General features: G+C 35.2%; 1 protein-coding gene across 3 annotated transcripts in view; it reads right to left on the bottom strand.

Moving 5' to 3' along the window:
* Window positions 1–24,103, bottom strand: part of TPR (translocated promoter region, nuclear basket protein) — a 68,548-nt gene that overhangs the window by 474 nt on the left and 43,971 nt on the right. For 2 of the 3 annotated variants that reach the window (XM_057540549.1, XM_007166973.2), the window contains 18 exons: window positions 23,578–23,776; window positions 22,395–22,600; window positions 22,127–22,188; window positions 20,925–21,133; window positions 19,560–19,832; window positions 18,554–18,702; window positions 17,814–17,897; window positions 14,663–14,860; window positions 13,704–13,835; window positions 13,404–13,494; window positions 10,658–10,842; window positions 9,374–9,442; window positions 9,168–9,262; window positions 6,695–6,801; window positions 5,358–5,453; window positions 5,061–5,217; window positions 2,874–2,992; window positions 348–443 (listed from right to left, as the gene is read on the bottom strand). In XM_057540549.1, coding sequence (XP_057396532.1) covers window positions 348–443; window positions 2,874–2,992; window positions 5,061–5,217; window positions 5,358–5,453; window positions 6,695–6,801; window positions 9,168–9,262; window positions 9,374–9,442; window positions 10,658–10,842; window positions 13,404–13,494; window positions 13,704–13,835; window positions 14,663–14,860; window positions 17,814–17,897; window positions 18,554–18,702; window positions 19,560–19,832; window positions 20,925–21,133; window positions 22,127–22,188; window positions 22,395–22,600; window positions 23,578–23,776 — 2,527 coding nt within the window. The remainder of the gene's footprint in view (window positions 1–347; window positions 444–2,873; window positions 2,993–5,060; window positions 5,218–5,357; window positions 5,454–6,694; window positions 6,802–9,167; window positions 9,263–9,373; window positions 9,443–10,657; window positions 10,843–13,403; window positions 13,495–13,703; window positions 13,836–14,662; window positions 14,861–17,813; window positions 17,898–18,553; window positions 18,703–19,559; window positions 19,833–20,924; window positions 21,134–22,126; window positions 22,189–22,394; window positions 22,601–23,577; window positions 23,777–24,103) is intronic. The other variant, XM_057540605.1, reaches the window with a different exon arrangement.

Here is a 24,103-nt window from a genome sequence, read left to right on the forward strand (position 1 = left end):
TTTATTCTGCTGTATAAAAAGTATAACAACAATAGGCAAAGATGTAACAAGTAGTTACATCTACATAGCACTATAACATTTTAGCTTTTCCAGATTACACCATGAATTTAAGGAAGAAATGAATAAAAATAAAATGTAAGCACATATTCATGATATACCTATGGCATACAAACTTGTCTGCAAGATGTTTACAGATTAGTAAACATCACATGCTCAATGTGTACTTAATCAACCCTTGGAACGTTTTTAAAAAACTAGATACACATTGGAGGCTTAAGGATTAGAAAACTCATTCCATTTATTACTATCCCACATCCTATCACGTGATCAATATGTTAGAAATTTACCTCTCTGTCTGTTAAATTGACGACCACGGACACCTTGTCTCAATGTTGTCTGAAGTCTTACTCGTCTGAAAGGCTTTGGCTGACTACTGCTGGTATCTAAGAAAAGCATTAATATACAAGAAAGCAAGTTAATAAACAAGAAAGCAGTTATAGTGACAAAAACTAATTACTAAATGAATGCATGGATAAAATGCAGAGGTGTCCACTGCTTTCAATATTTAAATGTTTTTTTAACAAGGGACATTTAACAAACAGAAAAGGTAAAAAGTTTAAAAAAATGTTCTTTTTGACTTTTTTCATTCATTCACTCTACTAATTTAATAATAAATATGTACTTGGTGCCTATCCATTTATCAGACACTGTGCTAGGGGTTGGGGAATACAATGGGAAACAAAATACCACATCCCTCAGGAAACAACAGTCCATTACAATATAACATGAGTCATATCTGACTCTTCTCTTTTCCAGATGCCCCCAATCCAATCATTAGCAAATCTTGCATGCTCTAATTTAAATATATATCCCAAATCTGACTACTTCTCACAACCTTGACTCTACCATCCTGTCTAAAACATCATCATCTTTACCTTGAATTACTGCAATATCCTCCAAACTTTCTCTTTGTTTCTGTCCATTACTCACTTTCAGTCTCTTCTCTACACAGCAGCAAAACTGATACTGTTAAGTCTTTAAAGCAGATCATGTTACCACTCTGTTTGAAGCCCTCCAAAAACCTGCTACATCCATGAAAGCGAAAGAAATTACAATGGTCTGCTAGATCTTTCCTCCCCCACCCTGTGACCTCCTGCTAGTCTCTCTCTGTCCTGACTGTGCTCCAGCCACACAGGCCTCCTTGCTGACCCTGAACACATCACACTGCTGCTTTATGGACTTTGCATCTACTATTTCTCTCATCCTGGAACACCTTCCCCTGAAGAGTTGCACAGCTTCGCTCCCTTACCTCTTTCAGGTCTTTCCTTAAATACCATTTTCTTAGTAACATTTTTGTGAAATTGCCTGGCACTCGGTGGACACTTAAGTATTTGCTGACCAAATGGATAATTGCTTAGATGGGGAGGTTTAGTGTTTTATGTTATCAAATAAATTTAAAAACACCCTAATTTCATATTATACTGTAAAAGGGAACAAGAACCATATTTTCTTATGCAAGCTCTGGTAAGATATAGCTACTACCAATTCCCCTGTTGAGGAAAGACAATTCTCATGGGACATCAGGATATAACTGGGGGCAAAGAACTTCAGTTATTATATTATTAATAATATTACTGTTTTACTAGTAACTATGACAGCTACAATTTTTGGGGGCCTTCTTACTGTGTGTAAAGCATTGAGTTATATAATTTACATACATTATTTTTAATCTTGATGGCAAGATGAGTTATGAATGCCCATATTTCACAATGAAATGAGCAGAGATTTAAAGTTACTAGCTGTTAAAAGGCAGATACAGGATCTGAACCTGGGGATGTTGGCTATAGGTTGATGTGTCACAGAAAAGCGGCTGAAAGGGAGAAGAGATCTTGAGATAGGAAAGTTCCATGATTGAAAAAAGTAGTAAATAAGCAGGTCTTCCATAAAACCTGAAGGTTCCATGACAGAGTTTGAGGATTACTGCTATAAACAATTTAATATGAAAACAATCAGAGAGGATGACTGAGTATATATTTCTTCAATAATAAAAGTAATTCCCTACCTAAAAACTTTGAGATAGATAAGCTAGTGTAGTATACTGTTTAAGAGTGGAGTCTCTGAAAAAAAAAAAAAAAGAGTGGAGTCTCTGGAGTTGAACTTCTTGAGTTTGCATCCTGGCTTGCCCATTATTTACTCACTATGTGACTTGGGAGGAATTTTTCAACCTTTTGTGACTCAGTTTCCATTACTATGAAATGGGTATGCGTGCTTACCACGTTGGGTTGGTGTGAGAATTAAATAAGTAAATACAGGTAAAGGGCTTAGAATACTGTCTGATATACAGTAAGTGCTCAATGAATGTTAATTACTTTTTAAAAAGTCCTGCAGAATTGATTTTTATTGCAAGAAAGATACATAAAATAGCCCTTTTCAAAGTTAACTTCAAAAACGTGAAAAACCAAACTTTAAAACTATTTATATCAGTAAATTTCAATTTTTTTTTTTGTTGTTGTTGAAGCAACAGGCCTCCCAACCCTCAACCCTCCATACCAAATCTCACGTAGAACCCAATATGTAGAAGAAATAAAAAAGGAGCTGCTCTGGTTTAAACACAGGCAGGAGGCCTGGAGTACTACTACTCCTTAGCTTCTCTCCTAATAACCCATCCCTCACAGCCCCTATAGCACCTCTAATGTAACCAATTCCCTTTAATATAAACCAAGTTCCTTTTAATAACATAAAATTTCCCTTTTAAATGAAGCATTTTAAAAGTCAAGGAAGAAAGAATTATCAATTGTAGCTAACAGAGCAGGATCTTTTGCAAACAAGTTTGATGTATAAAAGCTGTACTGTAGCCAAGAGCAGGAACTTACCTGCAGAAGAACTGGAAGGAGGGTCCTGGCTGGTGGAAGGAAGATCTGACTCATCAGACACCTGAACCGGCTCTTCTTCCTGCTGGCTATCAATTTCGAGGCCTGCTTCTGAACTAATACTAAGAAAGAAAAACACAAATTGATTAGAAAATACAAAACTGATCCTAGAATGTATCCTAAATTTTTCCCAAACTTTTTTTTTCCGATAGTCTACCATTTAAATAACCCAGAGCTCCCCTCCAACTCAAAACTGCAGTCTCTGATATTGGTAACCATACATTTTTTTAAAAGGCAGGGGAAAAGAGAGCTCAAGCTCCTTTTTCCTCACTCCTTTTCTCACTAGGACATGTTCCAATTTGACTTTTTGTTTTTTCCTCTTTTTTGCTGTTGTTGTTTTTTCTTTTTGACAAAAGATGTTCACATTCTTGATATTCACAAGAGATATATTATCCAGATTTTGATATATCGCAAAACAACTTTCTAGGAAAGCAGAGCACTAAAATAATTCACAACAGTTACAACTATTAATAATATACCACTATTTCACCATGGGCTCTAGCCCAGATGAGACAGGCTAGGGTAGGTGAATTCCTGGCTCAAAGCTATAACTCCATCTCTCTCTCTCTCTCCCATTCAAGAAAGTACATCAAAAAGCAAGTGAGGGAGATAAGAGTACAAGAATAACTTGAATCAGTTCCAGTTTTTATCATATGCAAACTTTAGTGCACTTATTAATAACAATGTACCTGAAAGATACCTCTCATGACTCTGCTAAAGTTGAGAAGAACTGGCGAAGTGCAGCCTACGCAAGTTATTTTAACATGTTCAGAGTCTGAGCTTTCTCATTTGTAAAATGGAGATAATACTTTGCAGAGATACTGTGTGGTTTAGAAATGACATATATAAAGGGACCTGCATACATGGTATGGAATTAAAGGCAGCTAGTATTTTCAGCAGGATCTGTAACTTTTCCCAAATTAAGCAGCACTGTGTTAGAGGCATAATAATAGACCTGCCTTTTTTCTTATATACTAGAGTTGGCCTGTAATTACACTAAGAAAATGTTGCTAAATAAAACAAAACCTCTGAGCTCTAAAGAGGAAATCTGGGTTCTACTTCTAGCTATGCTTCTGACTACGAAGCAATCCAACTTTTGTTATTTTATGAAGAATCAGGTTCCACCTTGAAAGTTAAACTTCTCCAAGACCACTGTCCAATGGTTCTTCCCATTAAATTACTCCACCTCCTTTGGTTTAAAAAAGCCCAGATGATTTGTTATCAAATACTTCTTTTGTTAACCTTTGTTTATAACTGATGTGCTAAAAACAATCAGGTCTTGAAGATTTCTGATTTTTAACAAGTTAGTGTTTCAGACCAAGTTCTAAATGCACGTAAATAAAAAATAGGTGAGGTTTGCTTGAGAGCCCACTACTAAATGGAAAATTGAGTCATTTCCTAATATTTCCTAATTTTCACAGAAAGCCTTCTTTCTTTCTTTTTTTTTTTAAACATCTTTATTGAAGTTTAATTGCCTTACAATAGTGTGTTAGCTTCTGCTTTATAACAAAGTGAATCAGTTATACATATACAATATGGTCCCATTTCTCTTCCCTCTTGCATCTCCCTCCCTCCCACCCTCCCCATCCCACCCCTCTAGGTGGTCACAAAGCACCGAGCTGATCTCCCTGTGCTATGCGGCTGCTTCCCACTAGTTATCTATTTTACATTTGGTAGTGTATATATGTCCATGACACTCTCTTACCCTGTCACATCTCACCCCACCCCCTCCCCATATCCTCAAGTCCATTCTCTAGTAGGTCTGTGTCTTTATTCCCGTCTTGCCACTAGGTTCTTCATGGAAAGCCTTCTTTCTTGGGGAAAAGTTCAAGCAGCGACATTAATGGAAGGGTGATTCTAAAGAATACTTTGTTCTAGAATGCATCATGCAATTTTCAAGGAGATAACCTTTTAAAAAATTATTTGTCTTCTGTAATAACAATGTCTTAAGTCTTAAAATATGTTATTTTGTGCAAAAATTAGTTTTCCAAAATATATGGCTTGGTTTACTTTTGTAACAGGATGTTATTGAAAATACAGCTCAAGAGACTGTTGCTTCCTGGCTTAAAAAAAAAAATTGTAAAAGTCTGACAAGTTTAAGCAAGCAAAAATTACACGGTAAACATTTACCCTTCAGATTCTGCCTCCACAAATACTTCATCTCCATCATCACCTGTTGCTGTTTCATTCGTTGTGGATAAAGTGCCAGTGGATGTTGTCACCATTGGAACAGACTGAGAAGCATGCTCTGAGGCATCAGAGGTGGTACTCTCAGTAAATACAGTCACTTGAAAAAACGAAAGACCAGAAAAGCAATGAAAACTTTAACAACTTTGTGGTTTCTCTAATTTTTAGCTAGAAGATATATCACAGGTTTCCATTTTACCATTATAACACATAATCTATTGATCTGCCTTCGATACCTACCTGGGGCTGCAACTTGCAGAGGAGTAGTGGGAACACTTCGGCCACCCGACTCCTCTTCGTGAGCTAGGAAGAGGGGTGTTTCATACATTCCCAAACCTAAAGACAATTCTGAATATTAATGATTGAAAGAACAAAATATTGTCAATATCCCAGACATCTAAAAGAAAAAAACTAATCAGTGGAGACACACAACTTTGTTGAAGCCCACAATTAGCCCATCAAGCAAAAATCAATCCCTCAAAAATGTAAATACAATTTAAATGTATCCTTTAAGCTCCCTAACACTAATTTAAGTAACACTAAATAAAAAACAGCTACAGTGCTCTTATAAGTTTCGTGCAAGCTAACTTTACTGAGTGCCCAACTATGAACTAGGTACTGTGTTTGAATCTACTCTACACCAAAACAGTAAGGTATTATTAGTCTCCTTTTCGCTAAAGAAACTGAATTTCAAAAAGGTTAATTAACTTTCCCAAAGTTACTAGTAAAGTGGTAGCATTCCAATTTAAGCCTAGATCTGACTTCCAAGTCTTGCAAGTGTCCTATAATAAAGCCACATAAAATTGTGAATTCCTCTGAAGTCAACTCACAATTTCATATTGGTAGAGGGAAGCAGTGTTAGACCTCACATCCTAAACCACCAGGGACTAAGATGTATTGCATGACTTACACGAGGGCTGCATATTAATCTTTGTTTTGGGCTTATTATTAAAACAGTATGCATTCCCTATTCACTTACGAAATGCCATAATAGCTTCCCAGAAATATAGCGGGTTCTATGAATGCCAACTAATGATTAAAAGGTAATTAATTCCAGAAATAGCACAATTCATGTCCAAATAACCAACTGTTATTACTTAAGTTAGGGGTCATTTTATTCCACGTATTTTTAACATTTTATTTTTCTTATTTCTAATGTTAATGGAAAATATCTAACTAGTTTTATACACTTAACTAGGAATGTCAAATGTCAAACTAAACAAAAAATATGCTGTATTCCTTCCAACAACTTTAAAATGGCTGGTAGTACCTAGGTATATTTATTAGCACAACAGATATTCCTGATACTATACTAAAAGCCAAAAGAGATACAAATGTAAAAGCTAGTCATTATGCCCAAAGAACTGAAAATTTTGTTGGAAAGACTAACATGTAAGGCAGTGCTTAATAAGTAGTAAATATATTATAGCTTTTTCCATAAATTAGGATAAGGTTTATTTAGAGATAAACTTTTTTATATTAATATTTGCTCACTTAAAAAAAAAATCATGTCAGAACAGCTTATTAGCAAAATACATGCAAATCCAGGAGAGCAAAGCTTTTATTTAGCGATTTACCCCCTTGAGAAGCAAGCTGGCCAAGATCAGAGTGACTAGAGCTTGTCTGTGGCATATCTTCAGGCGGCCCAAAACGGAATCTGGGAACACCAGCAACCTGTGGGGAACTGAACAGACAAAAATTCATTTAAGATGACACTTAAAGTTACCTTGTTTAAACTGCAATGATGGAAAGACTATAGGAAGAAGGAAGAATAAGCATAAACAAAGAAGGAAGAAAACAGTTTGAAAATAAAGTTGATAAAGGAATTCTCAGAAGAAAGAAAACAGTTTGAAAATAAAGTTGATAAAGGAATTCTCACTTATAAAAATATTTTCAAAAAATCAGTTGTCAAGAATTTAGCAATAATATAAATCATGTGATTCGTATTATGTGATCTATATATACATGATTTATACATACATGTTTTATACATAAATAGCTTTCAGCTGTCCTGAACTACACCTCACATTTCTTGAATCTGCTAGAAATCTCTATGTAGACATATTGAAAGCAACATAAACTGAACATGAAATGTAACAAAAAAAGAATAAAGTCATGAAAAAAGTTTTGTCTCAGTTTTCAATGTTTAGTCATAGATAAATCAGGTCACCTCTCGAGCCCATTTCTTATCTGAAAGAATTCACTAGGTGGCTCCCAAGGTCTAGAAAAAAACTTTAGTATTAGATGGCTAGAAATTTGTTTTCTCGCTGCCCTAATAACACTACCATCCATCTTTCTGCCCATAATCCAGGATATAAAATAGCATTATCTCACTCTTTGCCCACTCCTTACCCTAACCTTTCTTGGTTAGTCAGCTACTGATGTTTATGGATTCTACCTCAGTAGTAACTCTTGAATCTATTTTCTTTCTGTTTCACACTATTGCTTTAGTTAAGAACAGTCTCTTTCAGATGAATTTTTTTTTTTTAAGATTTATTTATTGACTGATTGATTGATTGCTATGTTGGGTCGTTTCTGTGCTAGGGCTCTCTCCAGCTGCGGCAAGCGGGGGCCACTCTTCATCGCTGTGCGCGGGCCTCTCACCACCGCGGCCTCTCCTGTTGCGGAGCACAGGCTCCAGACACGCAGGCTCAGTAGTTGTGGCTCACGGGCCCAGCTGCTCTGCAGCATGTGGGATCCTCCCAGACCAGGGCTCAAACCCGTGTCCCCTGCATTAGCAGGCAGATTCTCAACCACTGCGTCACCAGGGAAGCCCTCAGGTGAATTTTTAAACCTGTCTCCATACGTTATTCTTCTATTAGAAGGACCTTAAATTCTTCTGAGCTATGTGAGAATGTTGTTGATTGGCTGGTACTCAGCAGTTCTTTAGGAGTGAGTCTGTTTCTGATTGGCTAACTTTTGGAAGGGTGGGGCTGACATTGATCAGTTGGCTTGTAAAATTGTGTTAGCTGAGGTGAGTTATGGTTAACTGAGCAAGTTTAAAACTGGTTCTGATGGCCATATGTTACCACATACTACAGAAAAATCAATCATTCCCTAAATTTGTAGAAACATTTTTATTCTATTCTTCAGGTACATCCTGTCATGCAACTGATACTTCAGCCACAATTAAACATGTGCACTTCCACGTGGAAAGCCTTTTTATTCTCTAAAAGGAGTGGTATAGCACAAGCATTAAAATAGGTTCTAGAGCCAGACTGGTTTGAAATAAAAAAGCTGTCACTTCCTAGCTGTCTGACCTCTGGCAAATTTGTTAGTATCTCTGTGCTTCCTTATCTGTAAATGAAATAATAGTATCTATCCTCATAGTTACGAAGATTAAATAAACTGATTCATGGGAATGCTCAGTAAGTTTTAGGTATTTTTTTCCAAGACTCAATTTAATGTTGTCCCCATTAAGTCCTCTCAGATTCTCTTCCCCTAAGTGTTAGAATAAATCACTCCTTCGTTTATATAAACAAAGTCTATTGCTTATGCCTCTATTCTCCTAGATTGTTTAGGTTATCGTTAGTTGTGCATATGCTTAGCTTTCACAACAATATTTTCCATCATGATCACTGTAATTACCAATACCTTCACCAACATCTATAAAGCATTTATTATGTGCCTGGTGATATTACAAACATGTTAACATAAATTCATTTAATTCTCACAACTTAAGAGGTAAGAACTATTGTATTATTATTCTCATTAATAAAATGAAGATACTCAGGAACAAAGAACCCAGTAACTTGACATAGCTAGTAGGCAGTACAGCTAGGTTCCAACCCAGGCATTCTAACTCTAAAGTCCATGCGCTTAACCATTGTTATACTGCCTTTAAATTTCAAATTCCTGATGGAAGCAACTGTACTTCATTCACCTCTATGTGATTTTCCCCAAAACTACACCCTCAACCCTCCTACCCTCAACTGCTTAGTACATAGCATAGGACTTAACAAATAATGAATCAATCAAATGTATCAAGTTAACAGGGAAACAGGAAGAATTTGGTTAGTCACAAAGTATGTCTCCCTCTCGCTGACTTACTGAATTGCTTCAGCAAATCCATCAGTACGATGTGGCACAACAAGAGTTGGGGTACTTGGAACTGTTCTGTCTTCATCATCAAAAAAATGCTGCTGCTGAAAAGACAGAAAACAAGTACTAAACAGGCCTGACAGGAGCATACGTAGGGACTATACACATAACTGCTGAACAAATGAATCACTTTTACACGACAGGTAGGTACTTACCATGCCACCTATTCCTGGAGTCAACTGAAGCCCACGTCCTACAGACTGCCTCCGGGTCATCTGGATTCTCTATGTCAAGAAAGGAATTTCATTTGTTTTAAGGAACTAGGCAATGAAAGAAACACCAAATATTAAAAGGTACGGCTTATTATACGCTGGTAATAAAATAACTGAAATGTTAGCAGATAATGTAATCACTGGGATTTTTCTTAGGAAAAACTGCTACTAATCTTGTACCAGTACTAAAGAAATCCATTTTGTAAACAATGACATGTTTTTAATTATATAGACCATAATATTAACCAATAGACAAATATTTTATGAGCCAGTAGATAATATTAACCAATATGTAAAACCAAACTCTCATCCTATCTTATTTGTAGGTTCCTATCTAATTTAGTTCCTATCTCCTTAATTTAAGTGTTAGTAAGTATCCTTTGATCTTAAAGTTTAATTATCCTTTGGAGTTCAAACAGCAGTACTGACTACTTGTAAACTGTTTCCCAATTTAGACAATTCTAAATTGATAGAATCGGTATATTTTGCAGGATCCATAAACAATCCTGTAAGACTTTATATTTTCAGAAGATGAGGTTGTCTTCATCAGTGGTATTTTAGTAGAATCTACGCTTGACAGTGTTTAGTACACTACAGAGTAAGACTCAAGCTACATGATTAATAGAGCCTTTGTACTTTTCCTGCTATTTCTTCAAGAGCTTCTGATAAGAGATGTCCAATCCTACTACAAAGAGCGTTACATGTAAAGGGTTATGCACACTTTCATGAACTTTAAAAGTGGATGTTAATATATGTGATTGCAAAAAAATAAGAGGAAAAGAAGTTCTGTTAAGCAGAACAGAAATTTCCTTTTTTTAAAAAAAAAAAAACGTGCACCTTAGAGAAAGAAACCTTCAAAACAAATGGTGGTCAGCTGCTGAAATAAATTTTATTTTAATTAAAATCCAAGAAAATGTTCTTTAACCTGTAAAAACAGTGAGGAGACTTTTATTTTCTATGAATATAATCATCTCACTTTATACACAACTTTAATAAGCCTTGCCTTTCCAAAGTTCACTTCCTCTATGAAGTAAATTACTGCCATATTTCAGGGAAAAGAATTCAGAGATTAGTTTCAGCTCAAAAATTTTACAAAAATATACCAAACATTAGAAAGTTCACTTAATTTCTGGGGAAAAACAAAGTAATTGCTAATGGAAAGAAAGGGAGAAAAAAACCAACATTTTTTTCAAGTAAAATTTTCAGAATGACTAGTATTTTTAATACCTGAACTGGTGGTCCTAGCTCTTGAGGTGGAGCATGAATGGTCAGTCTTGGGGGAAGTGGGTGTGGTGGGCGTCTTGGTGACTGAGGTGCTCGAGGGGTCTGTCTTTCAGATGCTGATGATGGCTGTTGTTCTCTAGAAATCTCCTGGGAAAAAGAGGACTCTGCAGTACCAGTATTTCCTTCACCTATAGGAAGAGAGAAGCTTATTTTGAACTATTATGTTTACCACAAAGTAACTTGGACAATCCCTAGAAGTATAAATCTTACCACTAGGAATGTTCACCTAATATTTTCAGAAAAAAAGTAGTAAGGTGTGGTAGACCCAGAGATATTGGGTGTGCAGTTAACAGTGGTATGGCCTTAGCAACTCCCTTCTATTTATTTGGTTGGTTAATGGAACAAAAATGTAATGCACAAGAAACATTTTTCTGAAGATAATGGACATAAAGCACCTAGCTTAACACAGGATAAAATAAACATTTAATAAATTTTGGCTCATATTATTAAATAGGCAAATTACCTAAAGATCAGACCACTACAGTTATTAGTATTACACTCAAACAGGGTGAAGGAGATTGGTAAAGAGCCTTACAATAACTTTCATATTCTGGTTTTCCTAAATTTTGAATGTCAATGGCCCTTCAGATGTCTAGGTCTTCTACATACAAAGTAAAACAACAAAAGTGAAAAGCTGAATAGGATATCAATTTAGTAGTTTAAAAGTCTGAGGTCTAGAATCAGATTCCAGCTCTAACACTTTTTTTTTTTTTTAAACATCTTTTTTGGAGTAGAATTGCTTTACAATGGTGTGTTAGTTTCTGCTTTACAACAAAGTGAATCAGTTATACATATACATATATCCCCACATCTCTTCCCTCTTGCATCTCCCTCCCTCCCACCCTCCCTATCCCACCTTTCTAGCTGGTCACAAAGCACCGAGCTGATCTCCCTGTGCTATGCGACTGCTTCCCACTAGCTATCTATTTTACATTTGGTAGTGTATATATGTCCATATATACACTACCACTCTCTCACTTTGTCCCAGCTTACCCTTCCCCCTCTCCCCATGTCCTCAAGTCCATTCTCTAGTAGGTCTGAGTCTTTATTCCAGTCTTGCCCCTAGGTTCTTCATGACTTTTTTTTTTTTATTCCATATATATGTGTTAGCATATGGTATTTGTTTTTCTCTTTCTGACTTGCTTCACTCTGTATGACAGACTCTAGGTCCATCCACCTCACTACAAATAACTCAATTTTGTTTCTTTTTATGGCTGAGTAATGTTCCATTGTATATATGTGCCACATCTTCTTTACCCATTCATCTGTCGATGGACACTTAGGTTGCTTCCATGTCCTGGCTATTGTAAATAGCCAGCTCTAACACTTAATAGCTATGTGATCTTGGTTATATCACTTTGCTTCTGCTTCTCAGATTCTTCACTGGTACCTGAATCTGATAGGCTTATTTTAAGAATTAAATAATTCAGTACAAGTATAGTTGCTCAGAAAAAGCACTTATTTTGTAATTACTAGCAATGTACCAAATCCATCCACTAACTTAAAATTATCTAGACTACTAGGCATATTTTTGCTTGATTGTAAAAAAGAAAAGAAAGTCTCCAACAAGTATTCAATGAACATCTGTTATATGTTTTGTATCTAGGAAAAATGGCTATGAACACCCACCCTCACAAGACTTAGCTTTTAGTGATATTACCTAAAGAGGCAAAAAATTTCCCTCTATAACCCAGTTATGTGACACAAAAAAGGTGTTTCTTAAATCCATAAAATGTTTTAGAAAGTATAAATTATTATAATTAATCTCTCTCCTTAGCTCATCTCCCTTAAAAAGCAACACTATCTTCATTATATGGTTCAGTATTCATTAGTTTATTTTTCTCTTAAACAATTAAAGTTGAAAAGATTGCCTGCCTTTGCTTTAATTCAAATGAGCATAAAATTTGCACTTTTAAATACACAGGCCTACACAGAAACTCAGATATACTGTTTTCCCACTAGTCTACATATATAAAGTTTTTATTATATTACTATTAATGATTCTGGCTCAGTATTTGTTAAAACCAGAATGGCATACCAGACGATCACCAATTCTTTAAAAAACATTTTAAAACAATTCTAAAATAAAATTATTTTCTATAAATTCCATAATTCTTTACTGCCTACAACAGTTCAGCTGACCTCCAGGACTCATCCTTTCAAGAATTAACAAAAGGTATGCTATATTGATGAAAAAATCTTTTATTCATTGGAAAACTGGACAACACTGCAAAACTCCTACACCCACAAATCTTGAAACATGTAGCTTGATTAGACTGACCTCTTCTGGTTGTGAACTGCCATTACTATTAGAAGTCCCTGACTTAATTTTCCACTTAAGAGCAGCAGCAACACACGGCATTTATAATGCTTTATAGATTTAAAATTTTTGAATCTTACAGCAGACCAATGAGGTAGAAAAAATAGTATAATGACTACATTTTAGATATAAACATAGTAGACTTTATGAGAATAATAATGACAAAGCAAGAACAAGAGCCTATCTTTTGCTTGCCAGTTTACTAACCAAGTTTTATTACCTATGTGATAATTAAGTGCAGTCTTAGTTTAGAAAACGTCAGGTTAAAATATTAAATTAATTAAATCAAAATATTAAAAGTGTTCAATTAAAAAGAGACTAAAAAAACAAAACAAAACATAACGAAAGAAAAACAAAACCAAATCTCACCACTGTTTTGAGAATCAGCTGCTCTCTGATTACTTTCACCTCCACCCATACTTTCTTCTGTTTCTGTACCTGGATCAGTCCCATCACCACCCTAAAAACAAAATATGAATGCTAAATGCAAATAAATCAAGTAGTTATCTTAAAAAATAATTAACCAAACCAAATCACAGTAGAAACAAACAAAAACCCAAAGATAAGAAAAGCTGTAGCGTTCTGAGAATACAAGCCTTTTTATATTTTTGAAAAAAAATATAAGCAAGTTCTTAAAGAAAACTGATGGTCAAAATTCTAGCCAGTTACCTCAGCATCATCAGCTTCATACCCATCGTTGCCATCTGCACTACCAGTGCCTTCATTACTATCTTCACCCTCGTCTCCCATCCCTGTGTCATCTTCATCATCATCGTCTTCTTCTTCATCTTCTTCATAATCCTAGTTAAAAACTCCCCAAGTATAAATAAAGATCTAGGACATGGTACACATGTTCTGCAGATCTTGATACCATGGTTAGAAATTTAAGTGACTCATTATTGACCAGGATACAGGAGTTGTCCTGAGAGTTGTATGGGATTACTTCAGTGGCAACAAGTATCAAAACTGTGAAGCTTACTGGAATTAGTACAGTAATAATCAACTCTGAATTCTAACTATTCGTACGAGATCAATTCAAAGATTAAAGCTCCCAGATGTCCACAGAATGTCAAGTGGTCCACTTTAATTCTAAATTTAAAATGTGGCATTGAATAAGAAAATGGTGTAATTATACTATGCTATAAGCTTTTAAAAAACATTGATTAATAAAAGAATCTAAAAATGAGAAGCTGTCAATATAGGATTAACTCACAAAATAAAATGCAAAGTTTCACTTAGAATATGTTTTAATTATCATGACACCTCAATTTCTTTTGAAAAGAACTATAAGGGCTCCACAAGAAAAAAAAAAAAACCTTATTTCCAGAAACCACAGTGCTTACAATTAAATCTATAGTCACTTATCAGTGAGATTTAAGTTTAATTAATCTAACAAATTTACCAAATCCTAAAGGACTCAGTAATCATTAAAAAAAAAATGAGATTTTCCATCACTTGTTCTATGCAAAATGTTAAGTTCATAACTAATCAGGATAAAAGAAAAGCATAATAATCTATTTAAAGTGACAGGGAATCAGAATTTACTGGCTGATGCATTAGAATTCCCAAGGATTTCAGCATTTCATCCAGCAGTTTAAAACAATACATGATTTCAAATCCAAATTTACCTCATGTTCCCCATCATTTTCATCATCATCCTCCTCTTCATCATCACTGTCAATTACGATGACATCATCTCCTTTGCCTTGACCATCTTGTGATGATGTTGTTTGTTGATCTGATTGAAGAGGTCCAAGGTCTATTTGTAGAGACTGAGAGGTTTCTTCACTGTCTTCCATTGGTGTATAATCTCCCTGGGTGACTCCCTTTAAAAGCAAAAGATAAATGAGTAAACAAACAAATAAATAAAGTCAAGTATACTTAAAACTATCAGTGACATACTGTAGATATAAGTAAAGGGTAAAGAATACTTATGGACTACCAGAATTTTATTTTTAAAAATACGGTTTTGAAAGCAGAATTAATTTAAAATAAATGCTTTGGGCTTCTTTACAGTCTTCCTATAGAAGAATTATTATAAATCCCACTGGGTAATACTCCAATAAAAAAGAGAGAAAATACTTTATATAGACACACAGGTATATATGTGTCAAATCTACCAGTGTGGTACTGTAGATGAGTGTTGTCCATCAGAAGTATAATGTGAGCCACAATACATTTCCCATACGGAATTTAAAATTTTTTAGCAGTCACATAAAAAAAAAAAAAAAAAAAGCAGGGCTTCCCTGGTGGCGCAGAGGTTGAGAATCTGCCTGCCGATACAGGGAACACGGGTTCGTGCCCTGGTCTGGGAAGATCCCACATGCCACGGGGCAACTGGGCCCGTGAGCCACAACTACTGAGCCTGCGCGTCTGGAGCCTGTGCTCCGCAACAAGAGAGGCCGCGACAGTGAGAGGCCCGCGCGCCGCGATGAAGAGTGGCCCCCGCTTGCCGCAACTGGAGAAAGCCCTCGCACAGAAACGAAGACCCAACACAGCCAAAAATAAATAAATAAATAAATAGTAATATTAAAAAAAAAAAAAAGCAGGTGAGATCAATTTTAACAATAATCTTAATGTAGCCAAACATTATTTCAACATGTAACCTATATAAAAGTTATTAATCCTACATTTTAAAATTTGTAATAAGTCTTCAAAATCCAATGTATATTTCACACTTAAGAACATGTCAGTTAGGACTAGCCATATTTCAAGCGCTCAACAGCCAACGTGGTTAGTTAACAGTGCGGACCAAAGGCAGAAAAAAGACTATCCATGGAACTGCAACATATAATTTTAAAAAAGACAAAAAATTTTCCCCAAATCAGAAATACTGTGTAAAACACACTAAAACAAACTATTATAATTGTCTTTTTACAAAAATACTTCTCCCCCTCTCAAAACTCTATCTTAAGCCTTTAAACTGCATTAAAGATATACTAGACGTAAAAATAATTCTTCCCTTAATCTATTTCCTCACAATTCCATTTTTTTAGCTACTGAAATAAACTGCAATTTAACTTTATTTTTGATATTTACTATAAAAAGTTAAATGTTTACTTTTTATTTTAGTTCAGCACTCAGCAAAATTTGGTTTTTTTTGGCCATGCCACGCAGCATGTGGGATCTTAGTTCCGTGACCAGGGATCAAACCTATGCCCCCTGCAGTGGGAGCAAGGAGCCCTAACCACTGGACTGCCAGGGAATTCCAAAATCTGTTTTTTTATACAAGCCAGAAACAATGTCTTATGAACTAAATCATTCATAAAGATGTTTACTGTAATGGAAAAAATGAGTAAGTCATGGTATAATTAAAAACGTAACAAACTAACATGCTTATTTCAAGAAAAGCAACACTTAGAACATCTGCTTCATTGTCAGAAAATTAGAAAAATGAACTGTTACACTTTCACACACTAAGTAGACACTGCTAGAAGACAAAATGGAAAGCCCAATGGCACTTTTGAGTCACAGACAACTTTGCCAATCTGAAGAAAAAGCTTTGCACAAAAGATTTCAGTATAATTTAACCAAGTCTGGCAATAACACAGAAATTCACATCTTATTTCAAAATTGTTATTATGCTCTTCAGGTATGACCCGCTCTGAAATATACACAAAATCGATGTCATTTAGAGTATTACATATTCATCTTGGAGGTTTAGTTTTCTGTTCTTAGCCAAGGAAAACTGAAAAAATTAACTTACAAAATTAATGCATCTAAGAAACTAAAATTTACTTGCAATCTATGGTTACTTATGATTAGCCTGAAACAATTCCTTTATTTTATACAGATAATATAATTTTAGAATAAAATGATCCTAAAAATTTATCCAGACAGAAAGCACTGTTTCAAGCTTAACAAGACAAATGGAAACCAGACAGCCTGAGTTCAAACCCTAGCTCCAATGCTATGAAAACCTGGGTGCATGACTTAGCTGGGCATTGGTTTCTTCACCTGTAAAACAGGGTTGTTGCAAGATTTCTTATGAGGATTAAGTCAGTTAATAAATGCAAATATTTTAGAACCACACTTGGCATATAATAATGAGTTGTGTTAACTAATATTATAATATTACTATAAATATGAATTACTATAAATTATGAACTCTCAATTTGTAGGGCGGAGGAATGGAAGAAAAGTAATAATTTGAGTGCCTAATATGTGGCAGGTACTATTTTAGGTACTCTACAAAACTAAAAATTATGTTATCTTATGAGAAAATTGAGGCTTAGAGAGAATTAATGTCTTGCTTACAGTCACACAGCTTCTAAGTGGTGCAGTTAAGGACAGAAGCCAGAGCTTTGTAACTTCAGAGTCGATGCATTCCCATTAGTTAGGCTGCCTCTGGAGAAGCCTCAATGAGAGTTCAAAAGATGAAGAGGTATACAAATGCGTTTCCTTTCACAGATTATTTTAATTCAGTAAGGGAAGCAATAGAGGGGAGCAACAAAGGATACCAAGTGGGGCACTTCCGGATGAACTCCAGCCTCAACCAGCTCATCCTTCCAAATAAAAGAGTGGGTAATCTTTACTCATGACAACCTTAGCTTGGAAAATCTGTGCTAACTATAAACAAAAACATTTCTTTAATAAAGTTTAGAAGGCAGGATACTAATTAGAAGTAAAGCAGAAATTGCACTGGTAATTCTAACAATATTTCATTAAATATAAAAGCAGCAAATTGAAAACAGAAGTCCAAATAATATTTCAATTTGTCAAAGCTCATTTCACTCACTATAAGCAATAATTTGTTTACTTTAAGTACGTTTTACTTACTTCTCCAATGGAATCTTGAGAATCTTGGTTGTATACTTGAGTCTCTACCTCTCCATCAGTACTTTCTTCTGCCATAACTTCTTCCTGAATCATGACATACAAGTGTGGTAACCATATCAGTTCACTAGATGAAGCATCACCTGTTCAGTGAGTTCTTCCAATAAAACAAAACTCAAAGCTGTAATTTTATGAAGCTGTACATCAGAAATGTTCACTTATATTTACTTATAAAATATAAAAATCACATTCCTCTTTGGTATATATAAAATAAGGTTTATGAACATTAATTAAATACATGCAAGTGAAATTAATTTAGTAGTCTCAATGCTTGATAATAAAACAATTCATTACAACTTATCTTCAACAAAAGAAAATAAAGGAATACCATTTTGGTCAATCAGAGAAAAAGCTGGCAGGTACCAGTTTAAAATTCCCATGAGACTATAACTTCCTTATTCTTTAAATTAAAAACAAAATTGAAATGGAATTCATCCTACGTTTTTGTAACTGTGTTCTTAAAATTGAAATGGGAATTCAATTAAACATACTCAAAGAATATAAAACAGTGTTGGCAACAGCAACAATACCTGGGTTTTCAGTGGAAATTTTACAGTAAGTTCAACAAGAGAGTTTTCTGGATTTAGACCCCAAAAGGTCCATTCTCTTAATAATGCTGTAACTGAAAGAATATCTTGGTTCTATTGGTAGAAGTAAAAGTAAACAGAAAGATCTTTACACACCTCAGTTCCTACAGGTGTAACACTTTTCAACTTCTTTGGAAGAGGCATTTCCACTGTATCGTCAGAGATCTGGTCTGATGCTTCTATGGTGCTATCTTCTTCCTCTTCCCGTGTACGCTTCGGCAAAGAAGAACTTGGGGTAGCTGAAACTTTGAAATTACATAATTTAAATCTCGAATTAGAGTGTGATAATCACTCAATTTAGACAAAGTTAATTTAAAAAATATCTTGGTTATTTAACTAAAAAAAAAACACGTAAAAATTTGGACAGAACAACGTAATTTGTTCCTGCTACTCTATGCGTAAACAAAGAGCAATTTACGCTCTGAATCAATGGTCTTAACCTTTGGTTAATAAAGCCAATTAACTTCTACAACAATACATCTGACTCACTGTGACTGTACTGATATAGAATTGCTACTCACAAAGCTTATATAGGGCCATCTTATAATTTATAAAACCCAGGACTCCTTGGATAAAAAAATTTTCCTTATATGTTTAGACTTGAAAATTCTTACTTGACGTTCTTTTAGATACCTCTTAGTTCTCAGGACTTGTATTAAGTTACAGCTGACCCTTGAACAACTCAGGGGTTAGGGGTGCTGGCCCTCCATATCAGCCATTCCTTCGTGTCTGCAGATTCAACCAACTGAGGATGTATAGTACTGTAGCGTTTACTATTGAAAAACATCCACATTTAAGTGGACCACGAAGTTCAAACCTGTGTTGTTCAAGGGTCAACTGTACATAAAATAAGTTTCAGGTTGTATCACCTTTAAAATTAGTCAAAAAATAACTGGAAAGGAAGAAAGATCTTAATGACAAAAACGAGTGACCTAAAATAGAATTCAGCAGTAAACATAAAATAAGATGTTAGGAATATCGTCATCCATTTTCATACCTGGTAGGAAACAAGTAGGTACAAAGAACATTCAAAATATGTATTATACTCAAGAAACTATAAATGCACAGGTCTACTCTAACCTCATTTTAAAATTAATCGTACCAGTGCCAAACACTGCTGTGGAAGTAGAAGGCCGCTCAACTGGTGAACTCTGAACCACCTCCACTATGTTTGGGGATAGCTCTTGATTTGTAGGCTCAATCTGAGGATGACTCTGTTGAGTGGGTTGCACAAAGGCTGTAGCCTGTGTTTGTTGCTGAACAGTTAAAATGGGTTGAGGGATAGAAGGCTGGACGTTAGGACTAGTAGAACGAACAGATCCACTTGTGCTTCCGAAAACTGGAACATGTTCCACAGGCCCTTCTGATTGCATGGCTGAAAAATAATTAAAACATTTAATATATTAAGTTTTCTATTCTTACCAAAGCTGGAATTGTCCTTCCCTATTCTCTTACAGGTGACATTTTGCATAGTTATTTATGTACATACCTCTTCCACTCACTAGACAAAAAACACTGAGGGTAAAAATAATGTATTACGCATTTTTGAATTGCCTATGTGACAGACATAGAGTGTGCAGTAAACTGTTGGCTGAATTAAATAAATAAACTGTTTTTGCATCTATTATTCTATGTAAATGATGACCAAATAAAATGATATTAAGAAACTCAAAGTCAAATTATAAGTTTTTATTAAGTATCATTTTGTTTTCAACTAATACAAAATGACTGTTAAATTTAATTGGTAATATACCTCATAATTATTTTACTGAATGTAGTTCAAATAAAATATTCTGTCCTTTCATAGCATATATATATTTTATATACTTCTAAACACTTAATTTACTGAATTCTAACATTTGTTAAGACAAGAATCTAAGAAAATTGTATTTAGTAACTTTTACTGACACCTATCTTGGGGTTGGGTAAAGCGATTAAACAATGAGAAACAAATTCCCACCCTTGAGGAGCTCAATCTAGCGGAATAAAAAAACATGTATTCAACTGAATAAAATGTGGTTGTAATTGTTGTAATGAGTAAGAAAGTGACATGGGAAGAAAGTGCAGAAAGCAATTACAAGGTCAGACAGTTTATCAGGGAAGAAGTTGATGCTTGGGTTGAACCAGTGATTTAATATGGTTTTCTAAAGTGGCTTTCATATCATCTTTCTTAGTTAATAGAGGTAAAAAAATTTGGTCCTGGAAAAGCATGCCATATACTTATAGGGGTGTATTTCCCTCCTTCTTTAGCTTCAAAACACAACAAGCAAAAAGGAAGGGAGGGAGGAAATATGCTACATTAACAAGTATCCCAGGAGGCATACACCTGAAAATATTAAATGCCCACTTGTACATGATGTCTGACTGTAGCTTTAGTGGAAGCCTCATTTATCCTTGAAGTTACTGTCATCTTCTTGTAATAAATCTAAGTAAACAGTTCAATCAGACCTGTTATTATTTTACTTACCTTCTTGTGATTCCACTTGTGTAGTGGGCATCACTGTAGCTGTTGGGGTAGTAGTAGGATTTGTAACAGTTGCAGGTGTAACCATTGGGCGGATACTAGCCCTGGGTGTTGACTTATTCCCAGCCATAGCTGCAGCTGTCACTTTACTTGGAGTAGACACAACAGGAGTTGGCTTGATATTGGCTGTTGGTGGGTCTGAGGTGCTGGCACTTACAGAGGGGAAAATGCAAAAATAATAAATCATAAAAGATTACTACAAATATTCCTTATAAAGTACATATACTCTATCAAAAGCAAAGCACATATGCTTCCTGAAGTGAGTGTCTAATAATTATGACCTTAATATGCATTCAGACCTTATTAACTCTGCTTTCCTAACACTGCTTTGGGTAGACTTTTGGCAGATTAGAAAAAAAATTAAAGAGACAGTTGAGTATAGTTCTACATTTTTTGTTCACTAAATATTACAAAACTCTTATTGAAGAGGTTTTGAACTTAAGCATTAAAAACTGTGCAGGGGGCTTCCCTGGTGGCGCAGTGGTTAAGAATCTGCCTGCCAATGCAGGGGACACGGGTTCGAGCCCTGGTCCGGGAAGATCCCACATGCCGCGGAGCAACTAATCCCGTGAGCCGCAACTACTGAGCCTGCGTGTCTGGAGCCTGTGCTCCGCAATGGGAGAGGCCGTGACGGTGAGAGGCCCGCGCACCACGATGAAGAGTGGCCCCCGCTCGCCGCAACTGGAGAAAGCCCTCGCACAGAAACGAAGACCCAACACAGCCATAAATAAATAAATTAAAAAAAAAAAACAAAAAACTGTGCAGGAAATGTTCTGCAGTGGTGCATCCTGACAATGTAGAAAGTATTCAACTGTGCTCAGCCTTTTATCCTTGTATCATATAACATCACAGGGAACATCAGTAGCCTATCTTAGAAATCAATCACAAACTAAAAGATGAAAGACACTTTCTCTGTCACAAAGCTCTACCTATCTGATAGGACTGAAAGTATACTGAAAACAAGAGTTCTGGAAAAAAAAATCTCAGCAACTACATGATGCAGTTTTGCACAGGATAAATGGCTCTTTAGTTACATATTTTTATAATACAGATTTTTTCTGCCCAAAGATCACTAGATCCTTCCTGTATTTTAAAAGAAAAACAGGGAACAGACTGTAAACAGACTGTCAAAGAACAAAACTCACATTCCTCTTTCACCAGAAGTTGGAGCTGTTTTCAACGTGATCTGTCTCTGCTGTTCTGGGACCTATAAAAAGAAAACTTTGGATTACTGTACCTATCCCACAAGAGTCCACTAAACAATGCCATCAAAATATTTTACTTGTTAATTCTCTCTATATACCTGGTTTAGTCAAAATTCAGTCTGACAAAGGCTCCTAAATCACCAGACATCTTCAAGTAAAATGCACAGGGCAAAAATGATTTGTCACTTAAACCAAATTGGCTAATTACCTTGTTAGTAGGTTCTTGAGGCTCATCCCTCTGCTCAAGGTGTCTCTCTTGATGCTCCCTGAGTTCTCTTTCCAAGCGACTAATTCGACCTTCATACTGGGACTTAAGAGCAGTCATACGAACATCCAGTTCATCTTTCTGCTGATCTAAGGCTCCATTCCTTTGTTTAAGCTCCTCATTTTCTTTAGTTAGCTGATCTTTTACACCTACAGAAGTAACCACATGATTCTATTAATATCATAATCAAACACTGGAAATAAAACGCATTTATGTGCGTAATAAGTACTCAAAAGTCGTATCAGATTCTATTCCTGAACTTTAACATCCACAATAATTCTGATATACATCTCAATAAGTAAAGTTCTAAACCTATCTATATTTGCTTTATTACTCCAATATAAAGTATACTCCAAAATAAAACATTTTACTTTTCCTAAGATCTCAAAAAGACAAACCATAAACTAGTCAGCAGGAGCCCTTTTATATGGCCTTTAATATTTTAATATATTAGGAATTATAAAATTTTCATTTCATATAACCTGCAGCATATACTCAAGAATAATTAAGTAACTTCTTTTATGAAATAAGTTGCCAGGGGCACTATCTTAGAGATCATTTAAAAAGCTGCATATAATAAAACTCAACTGATTTGGCATTTTATTTACCTACGAGCAGACTGGTAAGCAAGGTGCAGTAAGGCCCTGAGCGTTGTAGCACTGGGCTCCTCATAAATTTGACATGATATTCTCCGTGAAGGGCTAAAGGGGCCCTCCGTGAAGTGAGGCACAGAAAACTCACTTGGCTGGTAAGACCTAATGCTGTCTAGGAATTTACAGAAGGCTTCTGGACAGTATACTGTGGACCCAAAGGATCACCATCAAAAGGTAGTAACAGTTACACAGTAAAGCAGAAGGATGGCTGTACTCCCTATCTACTATCTACTACCAGTTAACAATTAAGAAAGATTTCATAAATAAATTAAGGACATCCTCATCACTTGAAAATTAAAATTGCTGTAATTTGTGTCTAATTAAATAAACCTAAATATCTAAAGCACACACGCACATACACAGAAGTCACTTTATAGTATAGTCACTTTTTTCTTTCCTATTTAATTTTAAGCCTGTATCAAGTAACCAACTTTCACCATTAAGTTTAAATCTTAAAGTATACAGAAACTTACCAGCTAAGTGTGCAATTTTTGATTTTGCTGCTACAATAGCCTTTCTTGTTTTTTCTTCCTTTTCAGTTATCTGCTGTCGGAGCTGCTCCTCCTGTGTGGTTCTATCTTGAAGGTCCTGACGAAGTCGTGAAAGTTCAGATTGAAGCTGCACAGTCTGTTCCTGGAGACTTCTTGCTTCCACCTCTTTTTCAGATAATGCCTTTTAAAGGAAGACAAAGTATTCACTATGTAATTCAACAAAATCAATATAACTGTATGCCCTACAGACTTAAAATGTAAAACTTATTAATTTGCTTATTTAGATTAAATGGAAGTATAAATATAAAATGGTGGTCAAACCAAGCAAGTGAACACTTAAAGATGATTAGGTAGTATTTACATACATAAGTCATTCAAAGTAAAAGGATAAAATATATACCTTTCCATATAAGAGAAAGTATCAGTGTTTAACACATCTTTCTCTTTTCAAAATTCCTTTTTATGACTGAGTAAAATTCCATTGTACTTCTTTAGCTTTTCAACAAGA

Source organism: Balaenoptera acutorostrata, chromosome 1 (genome assembly GCF_949987535.1).
Source record: "Balaenoptera acutorostrata chromosome 1, mBalAcu1.1, whole genome shotgun sequence".
NCBI lineage: Eukaryota > Metazoa > Chordata > Mammalia > Artiodactyla > Balaenopteridae > Balaenoptera > Balaenoptera acutorostrata.